Consider the following 25,604-nt stretch of genomic DNA (forward strand, 5'->3'; position numbering starts at 1 on the left):
ATGTAGGTATTTGATTATATTTCCCAGTTAATGTATTTATTTCAAATAAAAATATACATTGTGCAATAAATTAGTGTTTTAAATTTATTTATGAAAAAAGTATTATTTATGGCAAAATGTTTTAAAATTTAATATAAAGTTCCCCATAAGTATGCTTGCCATTTGTCCTTGTTTGATCGGGACAGGATTTAACAGCATGATTGGTGTCCCAGTCAGTCATTAAATTTGTCCTGGTTAATAGAAGCTGAAAGAAAATAACTTAAATATTGTATTATTTAATTAAAAAATCTAGAGATATATTGTACACTATGTCATTACTCATTACCTATAATATATAAATCATATTATGATTTTCTTGTCATATTATCTAAATGTGTTGCTATAAAATATGTTAGTTAACTTAGACTAAATCTAATCGAAATTGTTTCAAGTTTATCTGTCTTTCTGTCTCTAAAGTCTATACGATTAGGTAAATATTATTATTCTTTGTTATATTAACAATATTCATAAGTAAAATGAAAATGAAGTTTTAAAAATTTGTGGAGATGAACTATAGACTAAGAATGAAAAAATTAATTATGACTACATTCAGATAGTGAGTGTTACTATATGCACTAAAAAATTATTAGGGGAAAAGATTTTTTAAAAATTTCCCAACAATCCAAAATCTTTGTGTATACACTATACAGGATGTTTATAGTTTCGTCGACTTATTATAACACAAGATTAAAATACATGCCCAAAATAATACGTCTAAAATACGGTGGTAAGCATATGTATTCAATTATAACTATTTTTTAAAGTAATAATAATATTGATAAAATAACAATTACGGATAAAATAGTGTACTCAAAGTCCTTGGGACATTGTACAATCAAAATTGGTATTTTTAATAAATTATTGGTGAAAGCGAGAAGTACTAATAAATATTGTCTAAAAAATCCTCAGAAACGTTGAAAACATTGGCAGAATGAATAATGATCAGTCAATAAATATACCGATAAATATTGCTCCTGTTACAAAACCAGATTTAAATGAATTAAGATAAAAATTAAAAAGAAATATTTAAGATTTTCCAATAAGTTTTAAAAAATTATTTGAAACATAACTAAGTTTACTACAATTGAAACTAAAATGTTACTTTTTTAAGAAAATATAAACAATATTACCGATTATTTTAAACGTTAATTTTTATTTACATTTTTCAGTTATATTTTTATTTAAATAACACGATTATTTTACATTTTAGGATATTTTTAAAGGTAATTGAATACACTTTTTAAAAAATTACAAGTTATTATTTGAAAATAAATAATAAACAAATTATAAAAATAACTTTTCCCTAACGAATTCCATGCATTTATCCAGTCTGTATTTGTGTGTGACAAATATACTGAATTGTTAGATAAATTGCCATAGTAAGTTATTTTTCGTTTTAAAAACCATTTGATGTCATGTTATGCCCAGTAAACTTACATTTTTTTTTTTGTCTAAAACGAATTTTTTTAAACAGATTATTTTCGGTTATACATTTTCAGTTCATCAAGATTATTTTTTTTTTCAAATTCAGCACAACATACGCATTCAATATCATATTTTAAAATACAACACTTTTACACCAATTTACATTAGAAACTTTTGAACTTCCATTAATATTTAACTCCTAATGAACTTGAATTGAAATATTGTAGTTGAATACCTCGTCCAAAATCATTATAGGCTCAAAATTATATGATTGAGGGAGCATATATAAAAAAAAAATAATAACTAAATCGTATTAATTATATATTTACAGTCTTATAGATATTATACATGTTCACTGTAATAAGTGTAGTACTAGTTTTAAACTTGGTAAAATATTAGTAAGGTAGTACTGCAGCAGTAGAATACTAATCCGTGTTTCTAGTATAGCATATAGCTTATTATTAATTATTATAAGAATATTTATAACTCATACCTACCACAGTAATAAGTAATAATTATTAATATTTCATGAAAAATAATACCTACCTACTTCTTTAAAAATAAACACAAGCCAATTTGGACAATGGACGTAGGGTGTACAACTATGGGACTCTGCTAAAATCTCGAACATAAACCGTACACGGCATTTACAATTCTAGTACCTATTACGTAATGATCTCGCCATTTTCTCTGTCCAATATGTTGCAAAAACCTTCAATAAATGTTTTAACTTAAATATACAAAACCGTGCAAATCCCTTAATAAAAAGTCTTGCGCCATCACTTAGCAAACATTCCTGGTAATCCTTAAAAAAGATTAAAATGTAGCCACTGTAAGGACCTACTCATCTAAAATTGAATACCCAAATATTTTAAATACTAAATACATTGTAAATTGTAAGAAGTAATTATAATTTTAATTAACTAACTTACAAAGTCTTTTCACTGGAAGGTCTTTCTGAATTAAAAAAAATAAATAAATAAAATAATTTATAACGTAATCGTTTTTTAATTCAATTTTAGTCAAATATTTTTTAATTACTAAGAATTTTTTTTTTTTTGTCAAGATTATTTAAATCCAGTTAACTATAAGCGCAACTGCTGTAAACTAAACGTATTTTGGTTATCGTTTTGTACAATTATACTTGTCAATTGTCATTAAAGATGTATAAGATTGATTAATATGATGTCTGCGTACTTGTTTCCAATATATGAACCACGCGCAACAAAAAATAATATTCGACAAAACCTATCTTGTATTGTTAGTTAATTATAATATTATTAGAGTGAATTGACCTATTATTAAATTCAATGATAAAAACATTATCTACGTCCGTATATTATTATATTGGCTTTTTATTTTTATGCAAGTTTTAAGTGAGCGTGTAAAATATTACAATTTAAAAATGATCATTGTATAGCAAAAAAATTGAAATATCTCTAAAATACAACTTATTAACAGATAATGTGGATTATAATTGTTAATACTTAATAGTTATATTTACTGTTCTCTAGATTCTAGATAACCGTAATTCAATTCATTAAAATATAAATCTAACAACTACGGATATAGATATCTATATCCGTGCTAATAACACAAGATCCATTTTACTGAACATGAATTTGATATGCTGAGCGTGAATCAAAGATTAGAGTGATAAAACAAAAATTTAAAAGTGTGCTGATGCCTGATCCTATTAATACATTATAATTTCAAATAGAGGTACCTACCATCCATTAGTGGTTATTTTCTTTCTGATTTTTGTTAGTGCTATTTCTTTATTGTTTCTGTTTGATATTGTAATTTATTTTATTGAAGATAGGTGTATCATGTATGTAAACTGGAGGAGTCGTCCTCTATGGCTCTATCCTTTCTTGGAAAATCCAATGGGCAGTGACAAATGACAATGTAATATTAATGAATAAAATGTGATGTTAAAATCTTTGAGAAAATAAAATATTGTTTAAGTTAAACTAAAAAAAGAGATGTGGTTAATTCCCCCTTCCCACAGATCTGTATTATATACATTTTTAGCCACCAATCTTTCAAAAAAAAAAAAATTTGAAATTGCACGTATATTATGAATAAACAGTCAATTTAAAAATGTAAATATATTTACAGAATGTTTCACTAAGAAATATCTAAAGGCTACTACTAAATGTTTCAACAATGCTATAGCTGTAAATATAAACACTAATACTTATAAAACACAAAATCTAAGAAATAATTATAGCAATAGGTAGGTATTTTAGTTTTTAAAATCGTTTTTGTACCAAAAATTTATCTTATCTTACAAAAAAAATGTTAATAACAAATAATCTGAATCTGTAAAAAAAATTGGAACTATTATTTAAAAAATAAATGTGGTATCTAGGTATTGATGGTATTGTACATGCATATTCCAAAAGGATTGACAATAGGCATTTTTTCAAAACGTGTATAATAATACTTTCTTAACCTTTTAACCTTCGAAATCCACATTTCAATATGAGGTTATCTAGCTGAAATTTTTCTATAATACTCCTAACCTAACCATGCGTTTACCGATATAATATATAGTTAAATAGGTATTTCATAGTATAAAACTACCCGAATTCGGCATCCACACTGTTTTAGGACGGCTTTAATACTATTATCACTTCGAAAACCACGGAAGCAAGGCCAATGCAGCTATTTTGGAATTGTTCAATCTTACCTTATATCATATTATACAGATATCAGAAGATTACGAGAATACAAAGAATTCGTGGTTTGTTGGATTGCGGTGGAGTAGCGGCAGGTCGTAGGTGGGAATATTGTCACCAATAAATGTTGTAATACGAAGCTCATGTATAATTTATAATAGAAGGTATATTATTCTCAGAAAAAAAAGTACCAAATTAAAATATTCTCAATCATTGTACGTAGTAACTTTAGACCTTATAGTATGATAATATGTATATTAGTTGTAACCTACATTCGTCGTCGTCGCTCATAAATAAATAATAATAATAATGATATCAATAAATCACATATTATATATTATTTTTTTAAAGTAAAGAAAATATGCATTTTATTGTAATGTGTACTGAACTGCGCTAAATATAACATAAATAGTATAACATGATACACGTACACATTACACAATATAATATATATATATATATATAAAGTTGGTTATCGAATAGACATAGAAAAAATCGCCGACGAACGACGGAAAGCATTTTGCACGCAGATAACGAGCGTTTGGCATTCTCCCACTGCACTGCCACACCGGACGCGATAAATTCAGTAAATTCTCATCGCCATTATGCGAAATTACAATTTTGTGGACATGCGTCTGGACGGAACGCCGCCACGTTCTCGGTCAGTGGCGTAATCGCGCGTGCAATAGCCAATAATAATAATAATAATAATAATAGTTATTATTATATTATAATATTAATGCGATCTTACGTCGCGATACGACTACTTTAGGAACACGGTACGCGTGTTGTGACTGTAACCCATTATCGTGTTGTGTTGTTATTTTTATGGTCGAAACCGGTTGTGCTTCAGAGGGGATCGCAGATTCGAGGCGGCGCGCGCGAAAGGCCTCCGCGTACTGGGTTTTCAAATTTCCACCACTACCGCCGAGTGCCAACGACGACGACTGAATAATATTATTATTATACCTGCCTACCTACAGGTGCGGAATGGAATAGCGACGATTCACTATTGACGAAATATTTCACGCGTAGTCGTAGTACTACTAGTGCTACAATAGTAGCAGTGTGACTTGCCCGTCCGCGCACGATTCGCGTTTGTAGAAAAATCTTGTTGTCCTCATGGTAAAATCTGACATTAACTCATCACCAGTGTTCTACGCGATGAATATTTAACTTACTTTTTACGGTCGTTATTCGTGTCCGCTAATTAATAAATAATAGCACCCATCGATACTTACAAGGCCGCGTCGTTATATACTTGTTAGATCGTCGTGTCGTGTTTCGTTTGAAGTTATCCAACTAACAAACTTCCGATCTTCTTTCCAGTTCTCAGTCTCCTTGGCGACGAAATACGCTGTATTTACGACGTTTGTGTGGTATAAAACACAATTCTGTCGCGGCCAGAAGATTATGCTTCTACCGCCGCGCATATCTTTGTCCCGGGGACCAGACAGATCTAGTAGGAAGATCCGGTTCACACCGAAAGCACCGAAGTCTTAGGGATGAACGCGCTACAGCCATGCCGTCCATGGCAATGCCCGCATAGAGTCCGTTGACGCACCGCGAATTCTACATCACGTTCCACAGCCGGCCCAAGTAAGTTTTTCACACGATTATATGATATTTAATATTTGTCATTAAATAATAAAAAGTTTGTTTTGTCTTCAGTGTGGTGGGATGTTTTTGAGACCCTAGAACATTATTGCTCTGTAGTTATATTTTTATCGCGATTTTTTGTTTCGTAAAATTTGTTTTCTGTTAAACATGGATTATTTATTTGTTTAAAATGAGAAAAATAATTATTAATGATTTTTTTTTTAAATATATGTTGTAAGACGTGAAACCCTTTGTTTCTTTTAAAGTTAGTTAGAAGTTTTCTAGAATTGTACAATAAGTTAAAATAAAACTTGTTTTTACCATAAGTCTATAATCCTCATTATAGTGTACCTATATCAATATTTTAATGACAAATAAGTAATTACATAAAACATACACAGAAAAATAGTGTTCAAGCTTAAACATAATGCAAAGAAAAAAACTTTTTAGGCATTTAATGAATTAAATCTATAACAAGAGGACAAAATAATAACTGCTCCCACTATAAAATGTGGAAGGTTAGGTCTTCCTTCCCTAAAATAACTTTTATCTATATAATATTTTCTTGAGATAATTCAATCCTGGGTGCTAATTGATCATTGATATGTAAAATTACTTACTATAATTTATATTGAATATATACTTACTACTCAACCACTAGTCTCTACCTATGTTCAATAGAACACTGTATTTTATATTTTTGATAACAAAATTGTAATAACACATATTTTGCTATTATACAACAGCACTAAATTCAATTATACTTTCTGGAATAACTATTAATGTTGAAATTGTTTTAAAAATCATAATATCTAATTAATCTTTGTAACTTAAAATACTCAAGTATAGTTTATACTAATAGGTTTAAATACTATAAAATAGTTATTTCAAACTCAATAGTATTCTCATTAGAAAAATTTATGAGAGTAAAATAACAATTTACTCCAATTTGCAATTATATATAATAATAATTATTGAACTTAATTGTGTTAACCTATAATTTTCATATATTATTATATTCAAAAAATATTATTCAGAATGAGTTGGTAGTAAAATAATAATCTAATTAATGAATAATAGTGTTATCTAAATGATTTATAACAACGCAACCTTTGATTTGTATTCAATTTATTTATAATTGAATCTGTATACTTACTTATTTACTTTAAATTAAATTGTTTATTGTACTTATTTATTTTAAATAATCAACAATCTTGATAAAATATTTAGTACCTAAATCAAGGTTAACTAGATATCTATGACTTTATGAACTCTATTGGATATTTATTTTTAGAAGAAGAATTCGTATTTTGACTAGTTACATACAATTTACAATATTTTCACTGAATTGATTTATAATTTTAAAGCAAAAATTTTATTTTATTTTTTCAGAATGAACTGGTTAATAAGCATTATTATACTTCAAGTAATTCTTGGTCAAGTATTATCGGAATTATTATGCTTAAGTAGTGATAAATGCTCATGTAGGCATCATGTTTACAAAGATGAAATACAAGTGGAATGTGGCTTATCAACTGTGGAAGCCAATTTGATGGAATCCATAGTTAAAATTGAATGTAATTCAGATAAAATACATTGGGAACAACATTTTGATCAAATCAATATAACAAATTTAAATTATGCAAATTGTCTATTATCAGATATGGGAATTCATCAAACCATCTCGTCACTTGGCATTAACAAAGTTCAAAATATGAAACTAGTTTCCATGAGACTCAATGGTAGTCTAGAAAATGGTTATCTGTCAAATTTGGAGAGTGTGAAGACATTAGATATTACTCTTACCAAATTAATATTAACCAATGAATCGTTTAAGGGAACACCTTACCTAACAAAATTATATCTCAGACATAACTACATTGAAGAATTACCTAATGGTGTGTTCAAATCCCTCACTCTTCTAGAAATATTAGATTTAGGTGACAATAAAATAACCGAAATAAATAGTGATCTGTTTTATGGTATTCCATTGAAAGGTTTGAATTTGGACTCAAATTTTTTAACAACTTTGGACTTAAATGTTCAGAGTCTGAAGCATTTGGATGTAGCCAATAATAGAATTACATCCATAACTGTTGGAAATCTCAGTCAACTTGTTGACATATCATTAAACAAGAATATTTTAGTAACAATGCCAGATCAAACATTTAAAAACACTTCTATAGAATCTATAAAATTTAACTATGGTAATTTTACCACTATACCTCATAAATTTTTAACCAACTTAAACCGATTACATTATGTTTATCTGAGGTCTTTAAACATAGAAAAAGTACCAGAAAATATGATTTGGAATTCATCAAACATTAAAGAATTATCATTAGCTTCAAATCGTTTGAATGAATTGCCTGTGATGTTTTTTCGGGATGCTGGAAAAATGAAATTGTTAGATTTATCTAAAAATCAAATTGAAAATATCAACCATGAATTGCTTAAACCATTAATAAAGCTAGAAACCTTAGATTTATCCAATAATTTACTATTTCAAATAAACAATTATGGCTTAAGACACTTAAGTAATTTGAAGTACCTCAATTTAGAAAGAAATCAAATAATAAATTTTGAACGGGAAGCATTAAATCTCCCGAAATTAACAACATTGAAATTGTCTCATAACAAAATAAGTAGCCTGATCTCAAATTATTCATTCTCATTACACTATTTGGATGAAATTGAAGTTATTGATTTATCTTACAATTATATAAATTGTATTGATCCTGGCTGGTTAAATTTAATTAAGTTAAATAATATTAATTTAGCAGGTAATAACTTCACTATACTCAGAACACAAGATATTCAGTATATTAATGAAATTGTAAGAACTAATCTTAACAATAATCCATTAGAAGTGATTGATTTGACAAATTTAGAAATATTTGCTAGAGCACAATCACCACCACACAATTTTTGGAATAATAGACGAATAAATCTGTCTAGTGATAAATTCATTTGTGATTGTCGTAATTATGAGTTTGCAAGATTCTTACATAATCAAATGCCAAAAATAGTGTATAAGTACTTACAAATTGAACAAAAATTGATATGTAATGATGGTTTACGTACAGAATTTTCAAATATAAATATAGAAAATTTAACATGTGACTGGAAAATTTTTGAGGATGTAGACAAAACTGATTGTTTAGAATGTGAGTGTACTTACCGTCCTCATGACAAATCTGCCCTGATGGATTGTTCAAATAGAAATTTAACATTGGCACCAAAAGTAATAATTTCAAGTAAAAATATTAATTATACAGAATTAAATTTAAAAAATAATTTCATTACCAAGTTGCCAAACTATGAAAATTTGAATATCAAGAAGTTAAATATTGGCTACAATAATTTAAACACTATTAACCTAACACAGTTACCCAGAAATCTTATGGTAAGTTGATGAAATTATATACTTATAGTTGTATATTTAAAAATAAACGCATATTTATTTTGTTTTATGTTCTGAATGAAGAGGATTTAATTTTAACCATTATATTGTTTTAATTATTATAATTTTTCTATTAAGTTTTTTCAGTAATCTTTTATATTAATAAAAACTATTCTATTATTATACGCCTTAAATAATACAGATAAACAAAAAAAAAAAAAAATAGTTTTGAAATAACCTATTCTGTTTTAAAAAGAATATTCATCATTCTATAGCTGGCATATTAGATGCACAGGCCCACGGCCACCAGGATTATTAAAAAATTAAGTACAATTAAAGAAAAAAATTAATTTTATTTTGTATCATAACTATTTTAGAAATAAGTATATTTTGGTATATACATTATGTATAATGTATATAGGTAGGTTTTTTCCAATCAAAATTTTTTATACATTTGTATAAAATAATTTTTTATTTAATAAGTTATTTGTGTGGCCTGCGTAATCTATTTTTGTCTAGTTGATACTATACATTTAACATGCCCGGTCTAGAAGTTTATTGGCGTTTTTGCCAGTTATTTATTTTAGTGTTGTATAAATGTGAACATGACCACCAATTTAAAGTTTAATATTTTAACGTTTTGATGTTTTCTCTTAGTATTAATATCTTAGAGTTGTTTATAATATACTAAAAGTTATGATTTATTGAACATAACTTTCTACCTTTAAATTGATCTTAGGGTATTAAGATTTTCACATGATTTTTATTACCATTTAGACTTTTATGAATATATTTTAAAGTCTGTTTTCATTTTAGGAATTGCACATGGAACATAATAATCTTACAATGATTAGTGAGACAAATTTGAATAATACATTACTAAATATAAATACCTTAACAATGAATAGTAATTCATGGATATGTGATTGTGATGCCAAGAATACTATTCATTTTATTCATAAATATTCATCTAAGGTAAAATACGAAGCTCTTAACAGTCTTAACTATAAATTATTATATTATATTTATGTATGTATTTATTTTTTTTTTTTTTTAATAGATTTTTGATTTGGCTAATATCAAATGCTATCAATCATCAACTCCTTTATACACCCTGACTGTGGAAGAAGTATGTTTAGAAAGATTAAATACTGCCACAATCATTATTTTATCTATGTTTTTAGCTGTATTTAGTTTAGTATTAGGTTTGTTATGGGTTTTGTATAATAATTATAAGACTAAAATTAAAATATGGCTGTATTCTCATAATATAACATGGCCAATTTCTGAAGAATCTCTTGATCAAGATAAAAAATATGATGCATTTATTAGTTTCTCTCATAAAGACGAGGAACTAGTTGCAAAGCATTTAGTGCCGGGCTTGGAAGGAGGTAATTCACCGTTTAAACTTTGTCTTCACTACAGAGACTGGGTAGTTGGTGATTGGATTCCTGCTCAAATTGCTCGTTCAGTTGATGAATCTCGAAGAACCATTATTGTATTATCACAACATTTTTTGGACAGTGTTTGGGGTCGTACAGAGTTCAGGACAGCTTACTCCAGTGCTCTTAACGAACGGCGCAGTCGTATAATTGTTATACTTTATGGAGAAATGTCAACTAAAGATTTAGACCCAGAATTAAAAGCTTATTTGTCTATGAATACTTATATTAAGTGGGGAGATTATTGGTTTTGGGAAAAATTAAGATATGCTCTTCCACATAGACCTGAAATGAAAAACAAAACTAGAACCAAGATAATAGTACCCGATAAATTAAATCCTATTTTGTTGACATGAAGTTTATTTTATAACTGATTATCTGTTTTAATTGTATTATAAAATGTAATTATATTTACATAATTTTTTCAGTATGTACATTTTATGACAGTTACTTTATTATAAGTTCTTTTTTTATTTTGTTATATAATTATATGTTTATATCTATTAGTTTTAATTACACACAAATATGAAAATAATATGTTTTAAATGAAAAATTGTTTAAATACTTTTTTACCAACAATTTTATAGTATCAAATGTGTTCTAAATATTTATACTTATTGTTAGTTATAATTTACAATCAAATTAATAAATGTTATCATGTATTGTACTTAAAGAAAGTCATCTATTATTTTTCAATTTTAAATAGTTAGTATAATATTTTTACTTAAACCCAAAGTCAATAGTTTATGAGTTATTACCAGAATACTAAATAACAAATTATCAATTGAATAAAGCAAATAGAAGTATCTTTGGAAAGTATGAAAGATATACTGAGTCTTCAAATAAATTAAATTATTGCAATATTAATACCGATGATATATTTTAATTTCATAACTAAAATGTTAAAACTAAAATATGCCAGAAGAATAAATAAATAATTTAAAGATGTTTCAAAAGTGTAAAAAAATAAACAATTATTCATAAAAGTTATTTAATAGAGAAATAGTAGTCAGACATTTAAGTAAAAAAATTGTTTTATACACTTCACTTAATATAAAATTAAAATTAAATAATAAGATAACAAAAAAAAAAAAAACATATATTTGAAATTTTATAAAAACAAGGCTTTTTATAGTCTATTTATAATCTCACTTATTCTTTAAATAAACTAATATAAACATTTAAATCTTAAAATATATAACATTTTATAAACTTGAATAAACGTGAACAAAATTGTCCTAAATTATTAATTAGTTGTATACTTGTAACAAAATCTAAAAGAATAAAATATAAAAAATATCAAGTAAATATAGTTATTTTAATTTAAAATTTATAATTTGCTCTATTATGATAAAAGAAACAATAAATTAAACAAATAATATTTTAAAATATATATAAATATATAATAAAATTATAATAAAACAATGTTAACAATGAATTCTGTTTTATCACTGTTGTTTATTGAATTTATTAATTCTATTTTTATTACTTAATGGACATCTACTTATAGTATGTGCTTTAGTCCCAGTTGCCTTACAATGTGGACACGTGTACCTTGATAAAAACGGACACTTCACATTCCCTAATTCATCTTTAACAAAATGTGTTCTATAAACTGATTCTTCTTCACCATTATTTTTACAAAATGCACAATGTTGATTATTTGGTAAAAACGGAGCATCGGGCAGCTTAATTGAAATTTTTTTAGATGGTGGAATTCTATTAGATTTAATAGATTCTTTTTTAGATTCTTCAATAATATTATACTCAGGTTTTTCAGATTGTTTAGGTTTTGTAGGTTTAGAATATTTTATGATTTCCGCATACGATACAGTCTTTTCATCAATAGTAGTATCTGATTTAGAACTATCCGAGTCAATGCTGCCATTTTTAGTATCATTGTCCTCTATGACATGTGTTTTATTATTATTTTCTTCAGGTGATTTTTTTAAATCATTATTATTTCTAGACATTAATTTTAGAGGTGTAATAGGCTCTTCAAAATCTAATGGTGAACTAGATGCTGAAAATGATTCAACAGAACTAGGTGTTGGAACTAGAATAGTGACTAGTTTATTGGGTAATTGAACTTTAAGAGTATGGCTATTAGTTAACTCCCTCTGATTGTTATTGTATTTGTAATTGACACTATGAACAAATGTATTTTGTGAATTTATTGGTCGTAATACTGGACGATTAGTCCAAGGAACTGTAGATTCATTGAAAGATGGTTCTGAATATAGTTCACCAAAATCAAACCAACGAGATTCTGTTAATTTAGATATAAATAATTAGTATCTTTATTATATTATAAAATATATTAATTTAAATAATGTTTGTATTTTTTCAGTAAATGCTGAGTTATCTAATCTTAACATACAATATATAATAATTGATTTGATTGATAGTTCTATAATATACATAATATAAGAAAATATTATGTTATAATTAGGGTTGCCAAATTTTGAAATCCTCAAACCGTGTCATAATATTGACTGACCTTTTGTTTTAATATAACTCTTCTATGGAAATAAATATATAATTTTTTAAATTTAAATATTATTAATATAAAGGCACATTTTTATTTATTAGTAATATTGTATAGTTATTTAATATTATAGTACAATTAATAATGATATAATAATACAGTGTACAATATAATCATTATAATATGTCTTATTATAAAATAATAAAATATTTGATTTTTTTTTCTATCTTAATTTGTATTAACTGAGACAAACTGAATAACTAACTTAGACATCAGGATATGCATTTGAAACTGGAATAAATAGTAAATCTAGTAAGAGTACACTAATAATAATAAGCTTAAGAGCAGCTGATAATTTTTCTAATAATATTTTTAGAATCAAGCAAAAATACAAGTAGATATTAAATTAACTATTTTTTAAGGTTGTCATAAGTTTAAAATAAGAACAAACTGATTTTTTTTAAATTTTATTTTTATTGAACTCAAATAAAACTTTTAAAAGTTATTCAAATTAATAATTATTATATTTTGGGTATATTTTGTTTCTTTATCACTTCATTAAATTCAGTACAAATTTTCATTAGTAATCAATGAAATTGTTAAACATTTGTGATTTTCTGTTTGTTATACATATCAAACTTAAGTTTATTGTAAACAATTTACAAAATTACTAATATTAATTAATAAATTAGTGGTAATAAAATTTTTAATAAAATATGCTCACCTTTAGCAATTTCAGAACAAATGTATAGAACCGATTGTCTAATATTATTTTTAACTTTATTTAAGTACAATAAGTCATTACTTAGAAGAGTACAATGTACAAATAAAAATATCAATAGATACCATACTTAAAAAAATAGAAAGTCTTACAATAATATAAAAGATTATATTTGGCAATGTTGCTACAGAATAAAGGGTTAGCATTTCACTCTTAAAACACTCATTCAGTTCTTCCTGCTGTACAGTAGTATTTTGTGTACCTTTTTGTAGTAAAAATGTAAAATCGTTTGTATTCTGTTTCTGTTAGTATTAATAATTGAATAATACAGTAATATATTAAGAAATACTTAGTTTTAATAGCATTTTGTACAATTAATTATTATTGAAATATGTTAGATACCTAATCTCGATCTTTTCGTAATAAGCAAGTAATACTAAGAACACTATCACACTATCAAACAATACAATAAATCCGTTCGTGCAAAGTAAATAACGACCGTCGGATATAGAGGAAACAAAATTCACTTACTAATAACTAATACTTATTGGAATATTAATGGTCTAGCAATAATACTCACGATAATAGTTGACGTGCATTTCTGCGATATTCATAATGTCGTCGTAGAACGACGAGCTCATACACATGTTTGGGAAACGTTTCGAATAGTAAAACGCCATTTTTCGTGAGTTGCCGGACCGCTCGACATTCTCTCTGGAAACTCTGTTGAGAAATCGGAATGGAAACTTTTGCAATAGCACAGCTGCTCTGTCGAACATCTTTTGCTGGTACGATGAGCCATCATTAAGTATCATCCCGTCGTGAAGGATCATCGTGCGCGTAGCTACTGTGCACAATAAATTATTATGCTAGGAAAGGTGGCCAGCGGGTATGAAAATAATAATTATATTATTAAACTATTAATATTGTAATCGAACACTCGCATAGTGTTATCATTGTCAAATTAAACAGCGAAACGTGAAAAATATTATAAAATACATCAAAACTATCGATATACAAATAAAAATATTCATATATATATATATTTTTTTTTATAACATTGAATACGCGTAAAATAATTAAATGGGTTTTTTTTTATAATATGACGATCGCATCCGCCGTTGAAAGTGAACAATTCAATTTTATTCTGGTACTGGTACTAGTACATAATATGACGTTTCGAATTGTCCACAAGATTTAAGTATGTTTACGTTAGGTAACCATGCTATTTTAGTGCCAGGGAAAAATGTGGGAAATCCCCACATCCGTTATCAGACTTCGGTTTTATGATAACTTTGCCCGAGGACGGGATTTGTGTGCATTTTATTGCTAACAATGCTAACAGTGTCGCACCATCACGTTATCACAACATATTTTAATTTTTAAGCTTTAAGTTTTTTTTTAACCATAAACCAAGATGTATCCCTCTTGATATTATAACATTTATAACTTATAAGTTATAATAAGTTATAACACAACATTAGACATTTATTAAATAAGAAATTATAAAATTTAATATGTCATGTCATAATAACTAAATAACATTGTTGTTTTGGACGTTTTGGTGTTAATATTGACTAAAAGTAATATTAATTAAATTATTACATAAATATTGACCGTAATTAACTCTTCGTCGCAGCAATTTATAGATACAAAATTAAAATATAATATGTCTGTAATAATATATAAGTTAATGATTGATGACTGATGTTTGAATGTCTGAAACAGTGAAATATTTAAGTAACACATTTCCTGTAGTTTATTACTCTTCAAATTAATAGGTATGTGTTTATCCAAGTCTGTAAGTCGATTGCTTAGTTTAATTTCAGCTTAATTTTGCTATTTTCAAACAACTATCGTATCGTGTTATTGAGCTATCTCTTACCATTTGAAAATGTAATTTTTTATTTTGACATGCATCTGGATTCTGGAGTAAAATATATATATATATATCTTGAAATCCGGTAATGTTGAGTCAATATAAATTCGGTTCGACGTTATCGAAATCTTAATATTATAAAATTAGGTATACGGTATACTTATTAGGATATGGATTTTTATGAACTAAAAACTCAAGATATTTAAATATTCATGTTAATATTTTGCAAATTATGAATTACAAATTTTAAAAAACCAATAGTTTTTATTTAAAATTATTTTAATATTACAACTATAAAAAAATTAGATAGGTACTGAATTATAAAACTAACAAGAACAACTCGTCACTAGCTATTGCTAGATGATATAACCATCAACCGATATAAAAAATATCATTACCTATTTTATTTATTACGATTAACAATACATTAAACATATTTCTCTTGAAGAATAACTTATAATGATTACCTATTATTAATATGTCTGTGAATAAGAAATTTATAAAAAAAAACATTTAATATGTACTTTTAAGTAAAATATTTAAAAATATACATTTATTTCAAAATGTTCGAATATATTACGTAAAAATTCATATTAACAAATAATCATCCAAACCCACTAATCTCAAACCTCTCTTCTAAGACTATCCCGGACAACCCTCCCCGTCGACTAAAACGAAATTGGCCTCCTGATTTACTTCGCTAAATAAAAAAAAAAAAAACCAGTTTGAAGTAGTGTCAATGGACGCCCCCTTCACTCAAGCCTCCAAACCTTGTAAAAAAAAAAAAAATATCAAATTTACTTAATGTTTTTTAATTTTATTACAGATTGTAAATATACTTATATATAAAAAAAAAAATTCATATTTTAGTATTATATTGTATTATTTGTATTTAGAGGGTTTAAGGTTGTTATTATTTATGAGTTATGAAGCATACCTCATTCAATAAAATGATGTAGGTATATAAGTATAATATTTATATAGAAATATTTAACTTCAATACGTTATCTCATATTTGGTTGTAAAGTGGATCTCAATAATACTTTGACCTTTGGGTGGCTAAAGTAAAAATGTCGAACGTTTTTCTTAATAACTCAGAAAATCTAAAAATAACTAAGAAAAATCATTAATTATTTTTTGTCAAAATTGATTTTGTTATTTTTTTGTAATCAAAAATAAATCTATAGTTATCTGAAAATTTCTAAAAATATTTATAGCATATTTTAAACATATTATGTATAATTTTCAAAATATTTTGACTTTTTTCATTGAAGTTTAAAATTTTCTATTTTCTTTAATCTTCTCTAAAAATAAAAATATATAAATGTTAATAAGCCTGAAACTTTAATACAAGGTTTTTCAAAAATTATTCATGCTAGAATAAAAAAAAATTGAGCCTAAAACTAAAAAAATTTTTAAGTTAACATTTTGATGGAATTGATGTGTAAAATCACAATTTTTCCTCAAACGATTTTAATTTTTAGTTATTATTTAAAGAATATTAATCGTATTAATTTGAAACATTCTTCTGTTTCCTAAGTTATCATTTTTTTATACTCAATAAAATTTTTTAAATATTTAGACCAAGTTTAGGCTTTTTATATTTTCTTTTCTAAGTTGATTCAAAATTTCAAACTTGGTTAAAAAGTTTGAAGACTTCACATAAGTTGTTCTTATAGCACTATAGCAGTTTAAACATATTAAAAACGTATAGACACGATTTTATTATATAAGCGTTTGATGTTTGAAATTTACAAAAAATTACCTAAATTATGTACGTTTATAAATTATTTCGTACCTATTTAAAAATGTATGAAATTTTCAAATTATTTAGTTTCTTCGCAATAAAGTCTTCGTTTATCCACATTTTTGTTATTTATTCAATTTTGTAAAATTAATTTTTCCCAAAATATGGAACCTATATTTACATTAGAGTACTAAATAAATGACGACGATATAGAGTATATACGATAAAGTGCCACAACCACAGAATAGATTTAATTAATATCATTTATAATAGTACCATATTATATTCGTCACTCAAGTATACACATTATATTACTGAATATCTGTGATGGTGTTATACTGATATGTGTAACAACACAATATAATTAAATATTTTTTTTTAAATTTATTTATTAACTACGTGTACTATAGAGTAGTGAGTACAGATCTACTGGCTACTGTTATCAAGTTTATTATCTGTTTTATTTTTTTGGAGTAGATATTAGATAAGTAATTTAAAAAATTTGAAATAAAAACGAAATACGAAAACAAATTTGACTATCATAAATATTTAATACAATTTTGATCATTAATATGATCAAGAATTAAAATTATTTGTCATATAGAAGAATTGAATTGTCTACAATTTAGATAATGACAATATTTTACTTTAACAAATCTATTTTGTGCTCGCCATCAACAATTATTTTTGTTTAAGATTGGATTCAAAATCAGGTGAGCATTCGCATTTTATGAATGGTCATATCATTAATGTTTTGAATTGGCATATACGTATTGAATTTCAGGATTCAATGAGATCTTCAGTTAGTGCCATTTTGTCGACTCCAACACAAGACCCAAACATGTCACATCCTGACTATGAAATGACTGTGCATGATCACGGTACTTTACTTATACTAGTGAAACATCTGGGTAAATAATTTATATGTACAAGATACTAATTTATGTTTTTAACTTGTTTATTTTTACTGACTATGGTTCCCTTAATAAAAGAAATAAATTGTCTTCAGGTGAAGAATTGTCATCAAAAAACTTTAATCGTCTTTTTGAACGTATATGTCGGATAAACCAGTTACGTTTAGTAGATGGTACTGGTGCAGAACGATGTGTTCAAGCAAGATATATCAAAGAGTATCCAGTTGGTAACAATGATTGGGGTGATTTTCAAACACATCGACGCCTTTTGGGTCTTATAACTATTTGTAAGTATTTTTACAATACTTAAATATTATAGTATGCTTATTATTCAAAATAATCTTGTGTATAATTTTCATGAAAATTTAATAATATACATCATTAATGTATATATTTTTTTTAGCTAAATGCAAACTTCAAATTGAATTAAATGAAATATGTAGATTACATGAGAGCTTAAAAGTTAAATATCAATCTACTCTATATGATTCAAGATGTATAATATTTGGTGTAAATGCTCCAAACTCTCCAGAATTAAGTACACCATCAAATTTCAAGTCAAGAGATGTATATTATGCTAGTGATAATGATCCAAATCCTTCAATTGAAATGCATTTAAATGAATTTTTGTCCTCTTTATTTTGGGTATTAGATGCCAAACGACTGGAAAAATCAAAAGAAAAAGTATGCATTGTTATCAAATTTACTACATATTTTTAGTACCTACATTTTTTTTCTTAGTTGGATAAAGCCACCTTGTTAATTGCACCATTTGAAAAACGTAATATCATTGGCTTAGACATGGAATCTAGAGCTAATAAAAAACGTTGTATGGGACGTGTAACCAAGCATTTGGCTGATTTAAATCTGCAAACTGGTTTTTTAAATGATGCTCTTAATTTCTATCAAACTGCTATAGATACACTACGTTCTTGTAATGATTGGCTTTGGTTAGGAGGTAATTTTAAATAGTTAAAAAATAAAGTCAATTTTGAGTATGTAGATATAGTTATTATTCTATTTAAAGGTTGTCTGGAAGGGTTATGTGCAACATCATTAATGATATTGCAACCTCAAAATCAACTGACAAAATCAAATTTTCAAAGAAATGCTTCACTTCAAGAACGTCATTCTAGATTTAAGTATGTTTTTACTGGTTATTTTTCATAACGTATTGTATAATATTTTGTGTAATTGGAAATTTAATTTATAGATTTAGACCATTATCCACAAATGCTGGTTTTGTTTCATTAGATGATAATGTTGTCAGATCTTCATTGCCTCAGAATTTACTTAACATTGACGATATTTATAAAAATTATGGTGAAGCTTTGAAACATTATAGTAAAGTAGGTGGTGAATTGCAATAAAATATAAATTTATTAAACACAGACAGCAATGGTTGGATGTTTTCTGTTTATGATAGTTAAAAAAAAGTTTAAAAACATATAATTTTGATGACGTCATACACGCACATGTTATTTTTGTCTTACTAACATATAGTATACCAATATTTAGGTTCAAAAGTTCCAGTTTTGTGTTGTTATAAGTTAGTAAGACTGAAATAACATATTCAGGTATTTCGTCTTCTTTAAGTAATAATAGATTAAACAATAATTATTTACTAAACTGCAATTAGTATTTATGGTCTTCAATTTTTTTTTTTTTAACATTTTTAATAAAATAAAATAATACACAATTTTATCAAACTACCTTTTGATACTTAAACCATATTAATTATCATTGATGTATTTATAAAACTAAATATAGGGTTCAGCATTAAAACGGGAGGATTTCAATATTTAATTATTTTTTAAATACTGAATTTATTTTTATTTTAGTAAATTTAAATATAAAGTATAAGACGTTACCATTTGTTCAAAAAAAAAAAAACTATTTTCTTTAAACTACACTTATCAAATGACCTACATTTAAATTTATGCATTCTTTTAAATGTAACTAGAATTTTTGTAAAATTTGATAGGTGAAAATGTGTCTCATCATTCATCAATTTCTTTAAGCTTCCTTAGCATATCCTTATAAAATTAGATTTGTTATTGAAAATCATCTAGATTAAGAAATATGCACAATTTAAATTTTGTTAAGATAATTATGAATATCCTGATGAAGAATCCTCACCTATGTCTCATCTGCCCAACAATCCATTGTTAATTGTTACTAAATAACAAGTTGTGGTGATAATGATCAAAGACTGTCATTCCTATCAAAAATAATCCGGTTTCACTGCTGAACTCTGTATATAAAAATAATATTGAGTGATCTAACCATTTATATAATGAACATAAGCATAGAAGTGATTTGTTACTAAATTATTATGTTAACTAAACCATAACACCCTCCTACACAAAAACACACACATTCATTTATCCATAAAATAATCAGTTCCTCAGTTTTTGTCTAACGCAAAATTGTATACTTTTATAATATATTTGTTTATCTTATAGTATTTAAATGCTGGAGTAGTATTAACCGAAGGAAGTCTAAAAGCTGCTCGTATAGCTGTTGACCATCATCATTTTATACATGTCCATTATTTTTTACAAAATGTTTTACCTGTAAACTTGACTTTGACTGATGAGGAAAAAGTAATTTTAAATTTCAATATATTATTAGAAAAATAAATAAATAATCAACTTTATTATAATTAATTCATTTTAATATAAATAAGTTTAAAATATATTTATATTATTTAATATCCAGATTCAGCGTTTAATGAAATTAGCTGAATTATACTCAGAAATTGGTTTTCATCGTAAAGCATCATTTTTTCAATGGTTGGCTTCAAAAAGATATGTTTCTGCTAGTAATCCACATACCTCATGGGAACAGTGCTATCAGTTATTACTTAAAATGTTGCCAGGACATAAGTTATCTTTGGATCCAAATGATTATGTACCTGGAGGGCAATTTGGATGGCCTGAATTACAGCGACAAGTAGTTAATGAAATTGTTTTAGCTGCAAAAAGAGTTGGAAACGCTAGTTTAGCAACAAGGCATTGTACATTCTTATTACAAACTATGTGGTGGATGATGGACAAAGTAGAAAGAAGTGCTTATGCTACACAACTGTCTGTATTATCTGCGCAATGTGAAGGTTCTCCTGTTCCTCTTGTATTGGATAATGGGCTTGTAATACCTCCAGCAAATCTTTTAAATATACCACAACCTGAGTAAGAAATTTCAGTTTAACAAATTATTTAATTATCTACTATATTATAATCTATTTTAGAAACTTTTCTGTTCAAAATTTAAAACTTCACTTAAGGCCACATAAGTTAGTTAAAGCTAAAGAAGATTTTGGTCCATTTTTATTTACTCCATTGAAGTTTGGCTCAATGGAAAAATATAATATTAAAAGTAATAAAATGGAATATGTTTGGGTAATAAATGAACCTTGTGAAGTTATATTAGAACTCAGTAATCCATTAAATTTTGAATTAGAAGTAACTAATATTGTAAGTGTTTTATTTACTAATTATTTTTTTTACCATTATAATGCTATAATAGTTCAATGGTAATTTGATTTTAGCTTCTATTAACTAATGGCGCTGTCTTTGAAAGTATTCCATTTTCTATAAACTTACCACCAGAAATTAGTTATCAAAATGTGGTGTTAACTGGTATACCTAAAGAAGTGGGGAACATTGAAATTAATGGTTATTCAACTCATACGCTAGGAGTGAAATCTAATTGTCGTCTTAAAAATATTCCAAATGTACCAGAAACAACATATAATGTACAAGTTATCCCGTCAATGCCGTGTCTAGAAGCATTCATTTTAGACTCAAAAAATGATACTATATCTAATATTACATTATTTGCTGGTGAAAGGTATATAAAACATTTTATATTCTTTGCTAAAATAGTTATTATTTTTTTAAATTTTTAGTCTGGATTATAATCTAAAAATATTAAATGTCGGATCAATTTCTGTTGATCTTTTGGAAATATCAATTGAATCAACTATTGAAAATTCATTAAAAAATAGCATAATTAAAGTTGATACTGAAAATATAAAAGATTATTTGCCAATAACTCCTAAATCAGAAATTGTTATGGGTATTCATTTAACTGGTGCATTAAATTTCCTTTCCAGCAACCAATATCCACTGGCAGGTAATATTATTATTAAAATAAGATAAAACTAATATGCATTCAATTGTTCTTTTTAATTATATTAAAAATTGTATTTATTATTGTTATTTTTATTGTAATAGAACTAAATAGTTTGAAAAGTAGTTTAACTATATCTGGTCCGAGTTCATATCCTTCATTACATAGTCCTAAACAAAGAAATGAAAGATTGTCTCCTATGACTGCTTCATCTTTTCGGTAAATTCATTTCAAGATTTACTTTTTAATTTTTATAAATCTATTGAATTTTAATACACATATGTACTTTAAAAATTATTGTATATTTTTCAGATCAGGAGAAAGCAGTTTAAATTCAAATTGTTCAAGATATAGAAGTCCAACTGATATAACATCTTTAAAAGTAATATTTATTTTATTTATGATTTATTACTAAAAATTTAATTTAAATCAATACATTTATAAATTATATCTATATCATTTTATAATAATCCATAATTATTGTTTTAATTATAATACATTTTTAAAATCAATAATAAACATCTTTAACTTTAGGTAATTGAATTTAATATTAAAATAAAATATGCCGGAGGTGAAGGTATGGCTGCTGGTTATTGCAGGATAATTTCATGTCTTTTATCTTTAAATATATTCAATTCTGTATTAGTAACTGGATGGGATGTCTTACAAGCAGAAACGTGAGTATATTGTATTATTTTATTTACAAATGTAATTAATATCTTTGTATTTTAGGGGTTCTCAATTTTATTTGGTACTTGATGTTGTAAATGTCACTAATCAAGAAATGGAACTTAAATATGCAACAAATAAAAGCATTTTAATGGAAGAAAAAGAATCTTACAGAATTCCAGTACCTGTTGATAGATTTTTAATTCATAGTTTAGAACAGGTTTACTGACATTTTTTATAAATAATAATCTGTATTTAATGTATTTTTATATTAAAATAAGTTTTTGTTTTAGGTTAGTAGTAGTGAAGAAGGACAAGCTGATATGGTATCCCAATGCAACAAACATATAGCTGAACAAGTTTTGTTAAGATGGTCAGTTAATTCATATGATGATTTACCACCCAGATGGGGTGTTGCAAAATTATACGGTCTTACACTGTGTCCTCAAATGCTTGATATTGTTTGCACATCACCTATTTATTGGGGTAATTTATTAAACTAAATGTTTGTAAATCAAATCTATAATATTATAATATATTTATAATTTTACTAGAAATAAATTTAAATGAAGAAAAAATTGTAAGTGAGTGTGATGAAAAGCTATTATCGGAAACATCTCAATATCCTGTTGGTCAACAACTAAAGCTACAAATTTGGGTACACAATTCTCTTATGTCTCCATTGGATGACGTTACATTGGAACTGAATTTTTACCAGGACTATCAGAATGGAACTACAAATAGTCAATTAGGAAATAGATTAGCTACTACTGGATCAACTAAGACTCATACAACTAGAGTGAGTACAACAATTAAGTTAATAAATACATAAATTGAACATTTAAAACAATTTTACATTTTTAAATTATTAAATATAGGTTAACAAACATGATAGGTTATATCATGAATGTGGGGTAATATTTTTCTACCCAGGTCAATACAAATTGAATTTGCAGTGTCAAACATTAAAGCAACATATATGGAAATTAATACCTCCATTACAGTTGGATATTACTGCTGAATAAATAATAAATATAATATTTATCCATATATTTATATTTCATTGCTTAATTTAAAAATTATTAATTGAGGTTAAGAAAATAGTTGTCAATTTAAGACTTATAATATTTACTGCCATGGTATAATATTTTTAATTAATAAATCTTTGCTTTAATTTGTTAATGATTATTTTGTTCTCTGTTATAAAATCTATGTGTACAAAATAAAAAAAGCACTAATTATGAAGGAAATTAAAAAAATTATTATTTTACATTATTATGTGTCAATGAAATTATTTTTGAAGATAAATCAATATTCTTAAATTGTCATTTATCTAAATTTATTAATACATCAAGAGTTTATTTTAAATGTACCACATAGAACATTTATACCTTTCATCATTAAAAATAATAACCTAAACCTGGTATAACTATTTAAAATGAATGACCAAAGTAAATTCCATTAGCCTTGCTAATTTTAATAATGTTCATTATTATTAAAGTTCAATTATTATGCTTTTTTAAGACCAGTCAACTTTATTCTAAAACAAAATATAATTTTTTTTAATTTTACTATGTTAGTATTTTAATTTTTTTTATTGTTTATCATTCATTTATGTTGATTAAATATTCATATTGTATATTTAATCAATGATATATAATATAGTTATATTACTTAATGATTAAATTTTTAATTGTGTTCAAATGTTATTTATTTTTAAATAGATATATTATATTATATTATTATAATGAATACCAAATATTTATTTTTGTCAATAATAATTATAAATTATGATTGTTTTATTATATTAAATATATTTATTTTTTATTAAAATCAAAATTTGGGTTTATACTTTATGTATTTTTTCATCATAATTATATTATAATATTTTGTAAATATGTTTTATTTGGGTGGAGGAAATTGTATACTATCTAGACCAGTTTTAGATACAATTAACACATGCGGCAACACAGAAAATAATCTGAAGAGCGCGTGAATGGTGTCAAAATTAAAATTTGATCAGAGGGACACCAAAATAATTCTTGCACTTGGCACTGGAAGAGTTAAAGCTAGTCCCATATACTATTTACTACTATATTATGTAATTTTTTGGTTTTACTTTGTTACTTGTGAATTTAGTTGTTGATTATTCAGAACTGAATCTGGCATCAGAAATCAACTCATAACTTGATTAAAATATAAAAATATGCATTATAGTTTAATGATGTATTATGACTGGTTGACAGTTGGATATCAATATAGCCCAATATTACCAGTATTTCAAAGTAATTGTGGTCGTTAATTGTATTTATTTTACTATATTTCAAATATTAAAAAAATGCCAATTACAAGAGAAAAATTATATTTTAGTAGAATTACAAGAATTTTTTTACCCCTGTTAATTATGATATATTAAATTTAAATATTTATTACTTTTAATTTTTGTTCATGATGTTATAA

General features: G+C 25.7%; 3 protein-coding genes across 3 annotated transcripts; 2 read left to right on the top strand and 1 right to left on the bottom strand.

Moving 5' to 3' along the window:
- Positions 1–4,797: 4,797 nt before the first annotated feature.
- On the top strand, positions 4,798–11,021 carry LOC112598840 (protein toll-like). The gene is made up of 4 exons (XM_025345472.1): positions 4,798–5,747; positions 7,140–9,153; positions 9,967–10,125; positions 10,211–11,021. The coding sequence occupies exons 2-4, from the start codon at positions 7,141–7,143 to the stop codon at positions 10,946–10,948; spliced, it is 2,910 nt and encodes a 969-aa protein (XP_025201257.1). The 5' UTR covers positions 4,798–5,747; position 7,140; the 3' UTR covers positions 10,949–11,021.
- Positions 11,022–12,037: 1,016 nt separating this feature from the next.
- LOC112598991 lies at positions 12,038–14,817 on the bottom strand. Its single transcript, XM_025345682.1, has 2 exons — positions 14,382–14,817; positions 12,038–12,861 (listed from the first exon to the last, which is right to left on the bottom strand). The coding sequence occupies exons 1-2, from the start codon at positions 14,632–14,634 to the stop codon at positions 12,041–12,043; spliced, it is 1,074 nt and encodes a 357-aa protein (XP_025201467.1). The 5' UTR covers positions 14,635–14,817; the 3' UTR covers positions 12,038–12,040.
- Positions 14,818–17,955: 3,138 nt separating this feature from the next.
- On the top strand, positions 17,956–24,287 carry LOC112598996 (protein brunelleschi). Its single transcript, XM_025345690.1, has 19 exons — positions 17,956–18,140; positions 18,212–18,338; positions 18,437–18,628; positions 18,745–19,025; positions 19,083–19,299; positions 19,369–19,483; positions 19,555–19,690; positions 20,807–20,947; positions 21,063–21,532; positions 21,592–21,817; positions 21,892–22,193; positions 22,252–22,478; positions 22,580–22,694; positions 22,788–22,857; positions 23,010–23,152; positions 23,208–23,364; positions 23,438–23,630; positions 23,699–23,943; positions 24,023–24,287. Exons 2-19 carry the CDS (start codon positions 18,218–18,220, stop codon positions 24,167–24,169), a joined length of 3,498 nt encoding a protein of 1,165 aa, XP_025201475.1. The 5' UTR covers positions 17,956–18,140; positions 18,212–18,217; the 3' UTR covers positions 24,170–24,287.
- Positions 24,288–25,604: the final 1,317 nt, after the last annotated feature.

Source organism: Melanaphis sacchari, unplaced genomic scaffold (genome assembly GCF_002803265.2).
Source record: "Melanaphis sacchari strain LSU unplaced genomic scaffold, SCAv2.0 Contig4_pilon_pilon, whole genome shotgun sequence".
NCBI classification, from domain to species: domain Eukaryota; kingdom Metazoa; phylum Arthropoda; class Insecta; order Hemiptera; family Aphididae; genus Melanaphis; species Melanaphis sacchari.